This window comes from Pleurodeles waltl, chromosome 6 (assembly GCF_031143425.1).
Source record: "Pleurodeles waltl isolate 20211129_DDA chromosome 6, aPleWal1.hap1.20221129, whole genome shotgun sequence".
Lineage (NCBI taxonomy): Eukaryota > Metazoa > Chordata > Amphibia > Caudata > Salamandridae > Pleurodeles > Pleurodeles waltl.
The window spans coordinates 1,517,297,012-1,517,313,241 of NC_090445.1; the positions used below are offsets into that span (position 1 = coordinate 1,517,297,012).

Consider the following 16,230-nt stretch of genomic DNA (forward strand, 5'->3'; position numbering starts at 1 on the left):
CTTTAGGGAGATTTTGATCTTGGCTCTGCTCCCAGAGTCCATGCTGCAGTCTAGAATTGCCGTCCGGGCTTCCACCGCACCTGGGGAGAGACCTGAGCAAGGCCCAGATCTGGTTTGTATGGCAATCAGAGTCCTCTCTTCTTTAAGCCCCATTTGCCTGCAGCACATTAATACATCAATAAGTCATTGAGTGTTGTCAGACTGAGTCTAGAGCCTCTTCAGGCCAAGCGGTGTAACACTGGACTGCAGAGATGATAGCTGCTGACAGCAGACGCTGAGGTGGCTGTGAAGACATGCTGGTGATTGGTGGAGAAAATGCACCAAATATTCTCCAGTGCTGACAGAGTGGCTGCTTGCTGCTGGTTGCCTCGCTGGCAGGCAGGTCCATGGTCAGAGAAGTCCTATCAGAGACTGATGGCCTTTTCTGCTATTATTAACCATGCCCGCCATGCCAGAGGGTTCAAGCTAGCCTGGCTGATGAGGGGTGTTACCCCAAAACCGGTCCCAGGACTTTTGTTTCCGGTCCAGGGAGGACCTGGCCAGGCAGTTCGGGCTGCACTGTTTCCATGGGGAGTAGGGTCAAGACTGATTTGCATATGGCTGGGTCCAAACTGGAATGGCGTGGTGACCAAAAAGACGATGAATCTGGGCCCAGATCTCTGACTGGGGGTGAATATTTCACAATGTTCAGCGTTCCTTCCATCATCTGTTTTTTTGATTTTTTAAAATTAATAATAGCGTGGCCACCTACCAGGCTGGACAAGGATCTGGCCTTTGGTGTATACATGTCACGTGACTGGAGGGCAGGTGGGTATTCAATTAAAAAAATGCTTCTATGTGAGTCACCAATAAAAATGACCTGACCCATGGCCAATTATTATCTTTTGCCTGGCAGAGGGCTGAATGGCCCACAGAGGTGAGTGGGAGTCACTTTACTCTCTTGCAGTAAAATCATCCTGCACTGCACCCACTAGCAATATGCCATCCCACAGCACATAGTCCTGTGACCTGTAGCTCTTAGCCAATCAACAGCTGCTTGGGTAGGATCCACTTGGCATGGTTGCAGCTTAATTTATTTTCTAAACCACGCACTGCAGCCACTTGAAAGAAAGTAAGAAGGCACCAGCGACAAGTTCCGTTTTTTTATCACAGAGACCGATACTGCTGCAGTGCCTCATCAACCTGCTAGAAGCTTAATAATGCGTGATTGATGCATGTAAGTGCGGTGATGCGGACAGCAGCACTAAAATGCGTTACTCTAACCCCTGATGCGAGATACTTGGCAGGGCTGCTGAAGGGTGGAGCAGCCTGCTTCCCAGGTTCCACAGGCTGGTGTAACAGGGTTGGATATTAAGCACAGACCATCTTTTTCTTCCCCTTTGTACCACCTGACATTGTTCAATTTCTTTTTATCCTCTGAGGAAACGGCAATAGTCCAATGTATTCAGATGGGAGTGCGATCTTGTGGTTCAAACACACTGATGAGAAACGGTCCCTCAGGTCTCATAGAGACTCCCTGACGTTTGTGTGCTAGGTTAGGTACCCTAGAGCCAGCCCTGCCCGAATTTTGTGATGAGGAGAGTGAAAAGGTAAGATTTCTCAGCGGGGTGGGGATTCCTGGTAAGGACTGTGGACCATGAGACAGATGTAAGAGCTGTTTTTGGACAAAGTACCGTGATATTCCCAGCAACATCGAGTGTTTTTAATCGATAGAAGTAATAAAGGATATGTGGTTATGAAATTACGAATAGAGATTTACTATAGTTCTAAACAGGACCACTTATTTTGATGGTGAATCTGCCTGATCTGAAGAGGGCAGAGGTCATGGTCCATGAATTGTGTGAATGGCCACCTCACGTCTGCAGATCACATACGCTGTTGCAAAGAGAACATTGAAAATGATATAGGCACAGTAATTGAATAAATAGCCTGAACAACAAGGTGCTGGTGGCCACTGACTTAGAGACCACAGGCGTGGATCGCCATATAGTCACAGCCAGTTGGACAACATGATAAATAAGTAAACTTCAACCTGAAACTCGTATAGTTGGGACTACGAATGACAAAAATGACAAAACACTGGAACAATGAACACCACATGTAATTATTCAAAGAAACACTTCACAACAAATATTTTAAAGATCCATAATTTTTGTTCTTTTTTCTTTCTCTCTCTCTTTGATCTTTTTCTGTTTCTTCACTTCCCTTAAGCTATTCTTTTTGTGTGCTGGTGTTCTTGTGCAAAAGTCTTTTACAGCCAAAAGCACCTATTAATAGAATTAAAATTCAGTAGGATGGCTGTTTCTTTGGTTAGAGCAACAATATTATATTGTGTTAGTCCTTTTGTGAGTCTGATACAGAACCACTGTGATCATGATGCACAACGAGTAAGGAGAGGCTGAAGGACTACCTGGGTTTAACAGTGAAATACATTTGCATAAAAAAGACACCTTGAAAAGACATTTGGTTTAAGTAAAAAGTTTTCCTTCTGAAGCAGTAGAGTTTGTGAACAGTACATCGTTGAGTTAAATGCTTTTTTGTGACGTGTCGAAGACATTTCAAGTGGAAAGAATGGTTATGAAGGTGAAAGAGGCAAATTTGTGGATTTGGCCAATCCTAGACTACGGAATGTCTTAGACCAGGTGGTAACACAAAGCAGTGTAGGAGTTTTGAACCTTTGTTTCCATATGCTGGCCACATGCAAGTGCCTGGTCCGTTCTATGAGCATGAACATATGCCAGGGCTGCAGCCCTGATCTTTCAAGAAAAACCTTGTCTAAGGACTAAGCAATTATAAATTAGAATAACGCGTCTCAAAGAGTTCGGTAGACATTTAGCGATGACCTCTTTTATGCAGGTTAAGAATTGTTTGTGGCCTGCTGCAGAAACAGGATTGAGCATAAGGTTCAGAATTTTTACTGGTTCCCAATCCAGGCATGCCTTGACGTTTCCAGTAGTTTGCTCTGTGAGTGGTTTGGCCTGTCACCGTCTTAGCTTGATCGTATCATCGGGTAACTTGGCGCCAATGTTGCTAAAAAAGAAAGAAAATGTTAAGACATTATTCGTTTTCCCATTCAATGAGCTAGTACCAATTTAATTTCAGAAGGGATTAACAAATATCTACATTGTGATTTCTAATTTTTCTGAGAAGTGTCCTCCGGGGCAGATGCTAAGCCATGTAGTGTACTGGCTAACACATAGAATAGCCATAGCTTTCAACAAACGGTGCTTCAAGAATACATCCACCCTTAATCACCCCTTCCCATGGAATGTTGACATGTTATGGAATAACCCCCCAATGCCCTACCAGAAGGTATAAGTCTTGCTTCTATATTCCCAAAGTTAAAATCTAAGATTAAAGTTATTTATTTAACCCCACTTAGGGCATGATATAGACTTTGGAGGACAGGTTACTCCATCAAAGACGTGACCAATATCCCATCCACCTTATTATAAGTTCATTATAGCCTATGGCACTTGTGATGCAGTGGACAGGATATCCACCACGTTTGTGATAGAGTAACTTATCCGTCAAACTCGAAATCAGGCCCATAATGTCTACATATCTGTTGGCAATGTTTAACATATTTGTTTATGACTGATCTAATTTTTTATACTATATGTATGTTGATGATTTGTCTTTGTCCTATTCACTTTTTTTTGTATTATTTACTGTGACATGGCCAATGCTTCATGGAACTGTCGAAGCAAAGAACACATGTCAAGTTTTATGTATTTGTAACCGCCACCTGGTGTCAACATGTTGAACACATGCCTTGGAGTTGGGAAGGCGGGGCACGCTTAATTACGTTGTATAAGCTGTGTCCTGCCCTTACACAAAGGGCTCATTTACCCCCTACTGATGTCTGAATTCTATGTGTGTTGATGATTTGCCTTTGTCCTATTCACTTTTTTTTGTATTATTTACTGTGACATGGGCAATGCTTCATGGAACTGTCGAAGCAAAGAACACATGTCAAGTTTTATGTATTTGTAACCGCCACCTGGTGTCAACATGTTGAACACATGCCTTGGAGTTGGGAAGGCAGGGCACGCTTAATTACGTTGTATAAGCTGTGTCCTGCCCTTACACAAAGGGCTCATTTACCCCCTACTGATGTCTGGAGCCAGGGCTGGGGTTGACAGGGGATGTTGTGCACTTCTAAAGTTCAATTAAAGTGCTGCTCGTGGTGGTTTTGATTTGTTCATTTATTTCCTCGGTCCCAGGAGGGGCTGGAGAGAAAGAGAATCGAGGTGGTGATTGCCGACTGTTTCTGTCGATCGTGGATGAGGTGGTCACTATTTGGTCCCCCCCCCCCCCGGGGCACAAGCAGGCAATCACCCCCGCTGCTAAATCCCGGATTGAGGCTGTGCCCCATTCTCTGTGTTGGGCTGATCACCGCCATGAGCTGAGCTGCAGGGGGAGAGTGAGCCCACTCTCTTTCCAATAGGGCCATGAGGGAGGCTCACCGACATGCTTGCAGTTGCCTGCCCCCACCCTGAGGAGAGCCAAGGCTGCGTGGGGCCCTGAGGGAGATTTGGGAACCACTGCACTGTTTTCACAGGTTGCCCTGCTCGCCTGAGGTAGAAAACAGCCCTCTTCGCTGGAGCCGCTGTGCTACCTGTTTGCAGGCAGCAGCCTCATGGGGGACGAAGGTAGTGATCCGAGAAGCCCTGGAGGGCCTCAAACGCTCTGCTAATGTGAAAGTGGCTTGGGAGGATGTCACAAAGTTTAGCAGCCACCACACGTGGGCACAGGCTGCTGCCTAATGATTTGCCTTAGGTGGGGGACCTAGGGTCTCCTTGCTACTGTGGGAGCTGTGTGTGCCCCCCCCCATGCCCCTGGGGCATATCTTTGTGTAGGAGCATTGGTCTCCTGGAACTGCTGGCTGCTATCCAGGAGAACTGTGTAATTCAGATATTACGAAAATAGTGAATGACTAAAGTGGTGATGGATGTTCTCCAGGGATGATGGGTAATATATGTGTGTTCTTGCCCTCTGTGTTTTCACTACCATTTATGACCTGATGTTGCATTACTGGTCGTTCTTGCCTTGTTAGGAGGGCATGCATATTTTCAAGCTCTGCCTTGTAAGTAGTGGAAGGATGGGATTTATGACAGGTGTAATATGGAAATGTTTGTTTGTATTTGCAGGCGTGATGATGGTTTGACAATTGCCTGTTTGGCAAAGTAATTACTGATTTATGTCATGTTGGTCTGTGATTTATATGCAATACAGTTTATTTTTATATAATCTGGTGTGAAGTCTCTTTTGTGATGTATTCATTGTGTCACTTGTGTGTTTGTGTTGTACGTATTGCCTCTGGGATAAGCCTGACTGTTCTAGCCAAAGCTACCAAGGGGGTGAGCATGTGTTATCTTGGGTGTAGCTGTCCTACCCTGACTAGAAGCGTGGTTTCTGCCTGGGTTAGGTACCTACTCTAGCCAACCAGGAAACCCATTTCTAACAGTGCACACTTGAGAATTCTGGGTAAACAGTGTGCCTCTGTTAATGTAGGGTGAACAATGTGTAGGGTGAGTGGCGTGTCTGTATGAGAGGAGGATGAGTGGTGTTCCTAAGAGACTGCAGCCCATAAAACTCAGATCCATTGCCTTTGACACTGTTAGTTTTGGTAATAATGTGAAAGCTGGAAAATAGCTTAGAAATGATGCACGTCTGGATGCCACACATGCATATGCAAGCAAAATTGTGCATTGCTCCCCTTCTATTAGGTTTCTATTTCGAGGGCATGCTTACTCTAAGGCCCTCGGCAGAAGGTAGCACTAAATCAAGGGTAATACCGCAAGAAAGCAATTACATTACTGTACTTGCCTATTTCTTTGACACCTTTTGATGAATCTTCATAAAAGTTTCCGAAAAAAAGTGCCCTGTGATTCTTGTTGTGCACGGAAAGTTTTGTGGTGAACCGTCAAGCGGGAGTTGAAAAAAAGGGGGTAAAAAAGCTGCGTTTCCCATGTTAGTTTGCAAAGGAACTTTGTACAAGGCTACAGCCCGAAACACTTGACGGAATTGCACCAAATTTGGCAGAAAGCTAGCTTTCGGTACGCAGATTACGCTTTCACTTATTTGGTGTAAATGCGTTCAGTAGTTTTTGCAATATTAAAAGGAAAATAAATTTGTAGATCTAGGGACGCGATCCTTCACAATGAATTTGCGAATAATGACGAGCTTGTGCAGGGAAATGCACAGCTCTGATTGGCTGCCAACACTTCAAACGAGGAAGTGTTGGCAACCGTCTTGGGTCCTGGCTTCAGCCGAGTGCCACAAAAAAAGTAGAAGAAAGACAAGGGGCCAGGGTAGGGTCACCTTGACCCCTTAGCACTTTATGAAAACAGTTTGCCCCTATTTCCCTGTACTGTCGCAATTTAGATGAATTTGTTTAAAAAAAAAACAAATGTGGGCTCCTGCGCTCGTTGTTTACAAGCCCCCATGTGGGCCAGGTCCCAGTGGCATTCACAGTTTTTATGTGGGGGGCCTCCCAGCGCCTCTGTAGCTGCAGGGACCACCAACTCCCGGGGCCAATGTTTAAATATAATGCAGCGGCCATGTGGCCCCCTGCAGTCCCGGAGACTGCCACCTCCCTGGGGCACTTTTCTAATTGAGTTTGGGGAGGCCGCATGCCCTCCCCGCAGCCACGGGGACCACCACCTCCCTGGGGCTGTTTGCATGTTGGCCCCCATCAAGGAGCCAATGAAGGCCTTGGGGACCGCCAACCCCCCCCCCCCCCCAGGGCCGGCACCTGCTATGACCCGGGGGTGCCCACCCCCGGGACATAGCTGTTTGCTTTGGCTTGGCAGCAGCTTTGACAGAGGTTTCCTCAGGCAGGCAGGGACCCAGAGGAAACTTCTCTCATAGAGAGGGAGCCGCTGTAGCATCCCTCTCTCTGTGACAGCAGTGCCGGCTCCCACATGAGGTGGGGAGCAGGCTGGGACCGTGGGGGTCTTCAGGCTCCCCCTGCGGTCCCCAACATTGTCACTGGGTGCCCTAGGGGGCAGGCAGGTTGCCAATTCACATGGTTGGGCCCTGGGGAATGGGGTTCCTGGGGCGGCCAAGATTGGCCTGGAAAGGGGGACTGTTGCACCCCTCCAAAAAATTAAATGTTTAGGCTGGGCTCCGGGGGATGGGGTCCCTGGAGTGAGATCGGCATGGGGAGGGGGGCCTCGCAGCACCCCTCCCCCCAAAAAATTGTTAAATTGTTAAATGTTTAGGCCAGGCCACTTGGCTCCGTTCACCCCAAAAAAAAGAAAACAAGTTCTGCTGGGCCCCAGGGGTTTGGGGTGGGGAAGGGGGTGGTTGGGTCCATGGGTTTGGGTTATCTGCGGCCAGGCCCTGTGGTCAAAATTCCTGACGCTATTGATGTACCCTGCAGGAGTAGCCCCAACATTTTGGCGCTACTCCTACAGAGTACATAGGGGCGCATTGTATTCAATGGCATGCCCCCTTTTAATGCGCTACTCAGAGCAGCCGTTAAATAGTGTCAAAAAAGTGGCGCAAGGAAATCTCTTAGATTTCCTTGTGCCATAGTTTCGGCCCCCCTAATGGGAGAACCCCTTTGCATACTTTAGGCATGGCTCTGGCATAATATAGTCAAAGGGTTACAAAGTGGCACAAAGCATGCGCCACTTTGTAAATACAGCGTGGCATTTTTAGCCGTCTAATGCCACATTAGCTTAAAAAACAGTACGCTAATGTGTCTTTAGGATGGCGCTAGGGGCTCTTAAATTAGCCCCCTAGTTTCCATAGGAAGAGAGTTTTTTGTTTCGGCAATAACTTTGGCACCGTTTGATGAATCTTCACAGAATTTCTAAACTTATACTTCAGTGGGTTTAGCTGATGCCTTTAAACTTTTGGGATGATTCATCAAGGTAATGAGAAAAAGTGGGGGGGTCCCAAAACACATTTCCCAATACATTTTCCCCTAGGGATTTTGAACACGACAGCCCGAACCGCTGGACGGAATTACACCAAATTTGGCAGAAAGCTAGCTCTTGGTCCAGAAAGCGTGCTTGTTGTGGTTTGGTGTAAATCTGTTCAGTAGTCTTGGAGAAATTAGAGATAAAAAAATATGGATATTGATGGACGTAGTTCTTCGGTGGATCCAACTTTCCCTGTGTTGATATCTGAGTGGCTGTCAACACTTCAACAAGGAAGTGTTATCAGCCATCTTGGGACTTGGCTTCAGATGAGCCCCGCAAAAAATGTTTTAAAAAAGAAAGAAAAGGGGCCAGGTTAGGGTCACCCTGAGCCTCTAGCCTTGGACTTGGGTCCCAGGCTCCCCCAGGGGCTGAAAAGCATTTTTTAAATTCTCGTAAATATCAGCAGACCCGGTTCCACCATTTTTTCTGACTTTTTTTTTTAAAGGGCAGTCTCCCATCTTTTTTTTAATTTGCCCCTGGGTGGCTCAGGTCCCGGGGGCATTAGAGGATTGAAAAAGGAGGGTGGGTGCACAGGTGGCCACTTCTAGGGCTTCTATTAACCACATGGACCACCACCTCCCTGTGGCTATGAAGCAAATATTTGCTGGGGCCATGCACCAACCCGTGCCCTGGGGACCACCACCTCCACAGAGCAAAATCATTATTTAAAATGGGGTTGGCTCATAAGGCCTCTCCCACTGCCCCGAGGACTGCCACCTCCCCATGGCAATTTGTTGCAATTAATGCAGTGCGTGTCCTCCCTGCAGCCCAGTGGACCACCACCCACCTGGGGCTGATTTAAAATGATGAAGGAGATCCGTTGCAGACCCCCAGCCCTGGGGACCACCACCACCCTTGGGTTAAATGAAAGGTTAGGGGGGACCCACCTGGTGGAGCTAATAATAGCCCGGGTAGCTGCCACCCCTTAGAGCCAGCACCGGCTATGTCCTGAGGTGCCCACCTCTGGGACATAGCTGTTTACTCTGACTTGGTGGGAGCTTTGACAGCACACAACACAAGTCCCCTTCCACCAAGTGAGAGCTGTCAAACTGCTGTTGATTGCTGGGACTGGAGATTTCCTTTGTTTCCGAAACAGAGAAAACTATTGTTCTCACAAATTGGGAGCTGCATGTTTAGCAGCTCCCTGTGTGTGACAGCAATACCTGCACCCGCAGGAAGAAGGGAGCCAGCTGGGACCGCGGGAGCCTTAACTGCACACTGGGTGCCCTGGAGGGTACCCATGAGAGATGGCTGGGGCTTGGGGGACGTGGTCTCCGTTGCCAAAATCTTGCCTGGGGAGGGGGCCACATGGCCTCCCTACCCTATTAAAATTAAGATATGTTAAGCCCGGGTCCCGAGGAATTCCTATTCCCCAGGGCCAACATCAGTCTGGGGAGGGGGCCACATGGCCCCCTCCTCCATTTAATAAAGGTGGGCCATGGGGGTTGGGTCCCGGGGCTGAAATAGGCTGGGAGAGGGGGTCCGCACAACCCACCTTCCCCCATAGCTCTCCCTTTAAATTGCAGCATAAGGTGACTATAACTCGGGCCCTCGCCATACACTGCTTATTACCCCAGATATTACTGTACTCATGACAACATTTAGAAGAAAAATTGTGCATGATGGGGGTGTGAATTTTAGTTACCTTAGACTGAAAGTTATAGTTACTTGAAATAATTTTAGCTATAACTGCTCAATTTCTCTGGTTTTGTGCGAGTAAATTCTGAACCTAACCATAACGTCGCTGCAACCTTAGTTTTTTAGTTTTTTTAATGAATATATATATATATATATATATATATATAGAGAGAGAGAGAGAGAGAGAGAGATACACACATATTTATTGCACCTCATAATATGGGTTATTATTTAATTTAGACTGCATAGCCCATAGAAGACAACAAAATAGGAGGGATGCTTTGACAATAGATTTACTTATTAAGAATTAAGGCATGAAGTAGTTACAGGAACCTTTTTCACATGATAATCTCCATGGTTTTTCCATAAAATAATGTAGTTTTGTCCCATTTCAGTAGATAGACACATTTAGATTTGACAGAAATGCTTTTATCTCATTCTTTTCACAGTTTTATGAAGTGTGAACTCGACCCAAGGGCATTGTAGCACTTTACATGACCACCAAATTAAATTACACAAGGACAGGTTCGTTTCTTTCTTTTAGGGACAGGGGAATTAAGTGATTTGCCCAGGATCACAGTACGATGAGCTGACGCTGGGACTTCAACATCTTCCCCTATTCCAAAGGGCAGCTTTTCTGGCTATACCACATGGCCCCCCTTTCACCGGATAACAAACACACATGCCAACATTTTGACACTAGATAGAAGGAGAATTTGAAACAAAAATCAGGAGATTTAATCCCCCCCCCCATTGACTTGCATTGCAGAAAACACAATATAGGAAAGAGACAGCTAAAATAAAGCCATTTTTGGCTGAAAAAATGGGAGTCCCCCCACTAAATTGGGGCTGTTGGCATACAAGAAATAATTGCTGGTTGTTTCTATAGTATTATTGTGGCCAAATTGCAGCAACATTGCAAAAAGCTGGGGGTTCTATGAGTATAAACCTTAATAGAAGATGTACGAATGGTCCCAGTCTACTTTTTTGCCTATGGGAATGTACTTTATACACACACACACTCACTTAAATCTACATAAGCGCACACATATAACTCCTCAGTGTTCTTTGCAACCAAGAACAGTGTGCTCTTTTACTTGTCTATTAGTCTGATTGTGTATGACCACCCGTACACAATAAAAGTAGTTTGCAATGGATTGCCCTCATACTAAAAGCTATAGAAGTGTAAGCGTTCTTGGCTCCGAAGGACACTGTTTGGATGTTGCAATGGGCAGTTTGGTCCTATCAGCTCAGCATTAGTCCTGATATGGCAGATGTCCTGGCCACCAAGCTATGGAGGACAGTCACTTAATATACATTGCTCGTCTGTGAGTTCAGTGACATAAAGTGCTTTATAAAAGTGCTAAATAAATGTGTGTGCGTAAATAGAACAATAACTGCATCTAGCACCTATGAACCAAAAATAGCTTGTAAATAGTGAACATTTAGATTTCAAAGTTCACCAGGGATAAAGAACAAACTTGATTCCATTAGATGCTTTTGCAAAAAACGTTAACATTTTCTTAACAAGACAGTTCAAACAGTTCCTTGTTGCATTTTAGTGTTAAATCTCCAAAGTGTTTATGGTAAAGATGTATTAATGATACGTTGACAGCTGCACTAGATCTCCATCAGTGCTCTGTAGTGCACTTCGGCAAAGCCTGACTCATAACAACACCCATTAGGAACAACCAGTAGCGGCCGGTACCCTAAACATTTGGTGAGGCAACCATTTAGGGTACCAGCTGCATGTAGAAAATAAAAAATAAAAATGTACCCACCGCTTTGGCTCAGCTCCTCGTCCCTCAGTGCTCTGGGTGCAGGAATTGAATGCGCCACACCAATTTAGACACTGCTCTCATGCTGCTCATAATGTTAGCAGCATGAGAGCAGCGCCAGGATTGGCTGGAACGAGCTGCCTTGATGCTCCAGCAGCCACTGGGGGCCTGTGCCTGCTCTCCCCTCAGCTGTCTTAGACATGCGCAGTGTAAAGTGTGGAGTGAGCATCACTCCCCTGTTGTCAGTCTGCAGCAGTGGCCCCGCCCCCAAACTTGGCTCAGCTGGGGAAAGGGAAAACTAAAATGGTAATAAATGTATTTTATTGTCATTTTATTTTTCACCTTTTTGTCGGAGGCAACGCTCCTCCGCCATAAGAGAGCGGCTGCCGCCGGGTACAACAGGCTATTATCTAATATAATTGCAATCCTTTTAAGAATATGATACACAGAAAAAGGAAGGCAATACGTTTTTTGTTTCATCTCATGTATAGGCCTCTGAGATATTCTTTATATATGAGAGACATGACTCAAGACCGCACTCTCTATCCCATAAAATTGCTGCAGCGAGAGGAGGAGTGTGGAAAGCTGTCTCTCAGTAGTAACTTAGCCCATCCCGGGTCTGGGGACAAGCATTACTGAAAGCATGAACCAGCTGTCCTGTGGACATGAAGCAAGGATGGCAGAGAGGCACGTCATGCTTGCTACTAGGAAAGTGTGCACTATGTAAACAGAGGAACATGGTTTCTATTTTTTTTTATTGTGCCAGGTTTGCTAAAAATAGTGGTTATTGTGGTCCTCTGCCAATTTCACGATCAAATTGTGATTGATAAATCGCAGAAAGGTGGAGGGTCTGTCTGCTTGAGAGATACATACTATTCAGGAGAGATCCTTGGAAATCTCTTTACTCAATCAGCTCTTCACATCAATGCACATGTGCCATAATGTGGTCCTGCATTTCGATAATCTCTTGCATATGTACAACCCACACCCCTCCACTTGGTTGTTATCCAGATCCACATAGCTATCCGGACCACCCAGCATTTTTGCATGGATACATGGAAAAAATTGTGTCAGTCCTTTTCTGGGTTCCTATTTAGTAGTAAAGATGCCTTATGTACAGCTTCCTGATAATCCTCAACCGTCTATGCAACTGCCATCGAGAAACTCCCCTGCCAGGCCTTTACCTGGCTACATACATGCCACTTAACACAGTACATACTGATTATTTACCTGCTTGCCGTCTTGCCAGCCTAAACATTCTCTTTCTTCCACTTAGCTAACTTCTTGTATGCCATCTGACCTCCTTCAGTCTCTCTACCTGTGCACGTGCCACCCTGCTCCGCATGGGTTTTTCTCTGGATACACCACACTTCTTCACAGTCCCCTCTATGTCCTCACCTGCGGGACTGTTCTTATGGCATTCAGAAAAGCCACACTGGGTCCTTAACGAGCTTCACCCATCCTGTCATAGACAGTTCCTTCAGGATTTACCTCATAGCACAGTCTTTCTGCAATTATCCCTGCTTCCTAGTTCCACACGGGACATCCAGGACAGACTGCCTCCTCATCTGTGCCTGGCTTCGCAAATCCCATTTGTTGCACTCTTTCAACTATGCCTTGGGCCCTTCCCTGCTCCATACATCCCATCTTGCAAGCCCTCCTCTCTCACAGCAATAGCTCCTCCTTCTCCAACGCATATCCGCCACATTGTTCAGCCTAGGTCTTTACCTGGTTGTATACGTCCTTTCTTGCATCGCGATTTCCCTGGTTTGTTCCTGTATACAGGCTTCACGCAGATTTTGTTGGTTCCCCCATCAGTAAGACCGGGGAGCAGCACACTGTGTGTCTCTGGGGCTACGCTGATCAGAGATGATGTGCCTGCTTGCCGCCGACACCTTACCCGGTATCCCACCACCTCTCCATCGGCCGAGTCCCATGTGACTTTTAACATGTTGTTGCCCATGTCTTCGAGGTGCAGGTGCCTGACCCTGGAGTTCTCTGCACAAGATAAAACAAAGGAGTAAGTATTTTTTTTAAATATGATAATATCATTGTCTTACATATTTAGTTTAACAATAGTGTTTACTGCACTATGTACTTCCCTTTAAATTGCTAAAGGTATCCAGACAGAAGGAGGTAAATAATTTTTCCAGAATCATACAGGTTGATCTGGTGGTGAGGAAAACAGTTCTTTTACTCTGGGACCTAGACCTTTTGGCCTCAATTTAAGAAAAGTGGCACTGTATCCATTGCAGCGCCACTTTTTTTTCACTCCTTTGCGCCCCGCTACCACCACCATGTGCGCCATATTTAGTGAAGGACACACCATGGTGTAGAGTAGGGGCAATAGCGTCAACATTTTTGACTCTATTGATATACTGTGCAGGATTAGCGCCAAAATGTTAGTGCTTATCCTGTAGAGTACATAGGGGCCCATTGAAACTAATGTATGCCCCCCTTTAATGCCTGCTCTGTGCAGGAGTTAAAAATAGCAGCTAACAATGGCGCAGTGGAATCCCTTAGGAGGAACGCTCCCCTTGCATATATTATGCCTGGCACAGGCATAATGTGGTGTAAGGGGTTACAAAGTGGCGCAATGCATGCATTGCGCCACTTTGTAAATATGGCGCGGCGAATTGGGCCTCATTGGGCCACATTAGTGACATAAAAAAGGAAGCTAATGTGGCACAAGGAGGCACTAAGCCCTCTTAAATCCGGGCATTCGCATTTTGAATCAATAGCTAGTCACTTTCCTAATGTCCACATTTGAACTGGGCTAAGAAATATACCAGCCTTGAGCAGTGGTGGCAGAAAAGGCTAACCGTGGGCTCCTCAATAAACACACTTTCTTTACTAATCCATTCTATTTATCATGTGACTTACTTCATCTATCATTTTATATATAAAGGAAGAGAAACGTAGTACTTAGACTGAAATGTATTCCAAAGCACATGCAATTATGTACCCTGTAATCTGGTATGCACAGTTGCAAGGGAGAAAAGAAACATTCTCTGCTGTACCCCTAAGGTGGTCTCCCAGTGTCTTATATAGGCTGGTATTTTGCCTGCTTCTTGATGTCACTGCATTTCCGTTCTAAAGAATATGGCACATGTGGTGTGACCTTCATTGCAAAAAGTATGAGGGGCGTATTTATCAACCTCTCGCGCAATGCAGTAAGCCATTTTGATGAACTTTGCTGCGTGAAAGGGCGGGAATGCATCGGATTTAATATTATACAGTGCATTCCTTTGTGTCATGTTGCAAGGCTACCTGCATTGTAGGCAGGATTTTGTGTGCAGGAACGGACACCTCATGCACAAATAAAATCCTGAGAGGCATTTTCCTCTTTCTATGTGTGATGCATATTGCAGCACACATAGAAAGAGGAAAAAACTAGAAGTAATAAAATATTTATCTTTGTTACGGCTCACCTGGTGAGGCATAGCATTTTGATATATTCCAAGGTCTACCACTAATGGTAAACCTGAGAATGCACCAAAATCTATAGGTGAAGGCTTAGAAAAACCCATGCTCCATCCATGGAATGCCTCCCTGGGACAGAGTAAAGCAAAGCAGCGATTATCGCAGCCGTGTGTTACTCTAGATTTATCACGGCACGCAAGGTACCTCGCGGGGCTTGATACATCTCACGTTTGTTTTTGTGTCACACTTGCGCCCCAATGCGTGGCACAAGAGTGATGCAAAACCTTGATAAATATACCCCTGAGTGTTTAGGCCACATGCTTGCCACCATACGACAGTGAAAATGCAAAGAAGCCTGGTGTCATATTGTTGTTTTGGACTTATTCATATAACATATAACAGTTCAGAATCCTTTACATTTGAAACAAATGGGGTCAAATAGTATATTTTAAAGCAACATTGTCACATCAATTTGCTGAACAGCGATAGGCTCTGAAAGCTCACTCATTGGTTATACAGGTGCTTTCATGGTATGCCAATCTAAGGAAACATGATGCTTCACAGAAATTTTCTGGGCCAGCATTTTGTCATGGGTGCCTCCAATGCCAAAATTACATAAAACAAGCAACACTCAGAATTCTGTCATTGATGTCATCCATTTATCATGGGCGACACATGTCAGAATGTACCCTTAGTATGTTAGAGCCAGCTTTTTGGCATGTTTACACCCCTTCTATTTCTCCCTTATGCCAAGAGCTATCACCAATGTTCTAGCTACAGTATTTTGCCACAGGTACTCTAAATGCCAAAAATGTCCTCAAGTATGCCAGAACCAACATTTTTCCACAATGCCCCACACGCCACAAATTACGTCCGGTATGGTAGTACCAGTATTTTACCATGGGTACCCCTATCCCTAGTATTACCTCCAGTATGCAGGCTCCAGACTTTTTACCATGGCTCTAGTAAGCCAATGCAAATTTGCATGTAACATTAAGAATTGCCTCCTGTATGTCAGCACCAGTATTTTGCCATGGGTGTCTCCACAAGCTGAATTACCTTCAGTATTTCAGGGCCAAAAGCAGTCTGACAAGTATAAAATCACATTCTTACTCGCACTCACAATTATTTATTCACATTTATTATCACTCACTCGCTTTCATTCTCACTCACTCTTGCACTCAGTCTTACTCTCAACAACTTGCCATTACTTATTCAATTTCAATCCGCTCATTCTTACTTTGATTTAGTCGTACTTTCTGACTCACACTGATTGGCACTCTTTATTATTCTCACTCTCTCATTCTCACTCACAGTAACTCTTAGTCATATTTTCTCATTCTGCCTCACATGTTCTCACTTATTCTCACTCACTCTAACTCACTCATTCTCACTTACACTCAGTCACTCAGCCTCACGTGTTCTTTGTCACATGCTTGCAGTGACTGGTACTC

General features: G+C 45.3%; 1 protein-coding gene across 2 annotated transcripts in view; it reads right to left on the minus strand.

Annotated features, from left to right (window-relative positions):
- Nucleotides 1-2,083: 2,083 nt before the first annotated feature.
- VWA1 (von Willebrand factor A domain containing 1) overlaps nt 2,084-16,230 on the minus strand; it is a 285,476-nt gene continuing 271,329 nt past the window's right edge. For both annotated transcript variants that reach the window (XM_069241052.1, XM_069241053.1), the window contains 2 exons: nt 13,082-13,351; nt 2,084-3,030 (listed from right to left, as the gene is read on the minus strand). In XM_069241052.1, the coding sequence (XP_069097153.1) occupies nt 2,990-3,030; nt 13,082-13,351 (311 nt within the window). In that variant the 3' untranslated portion in view covers nt 2,084-2,989. The remainder of the gene's footprint in view (nt 3,031-13,081; nt 13,352-16,230) is intronic.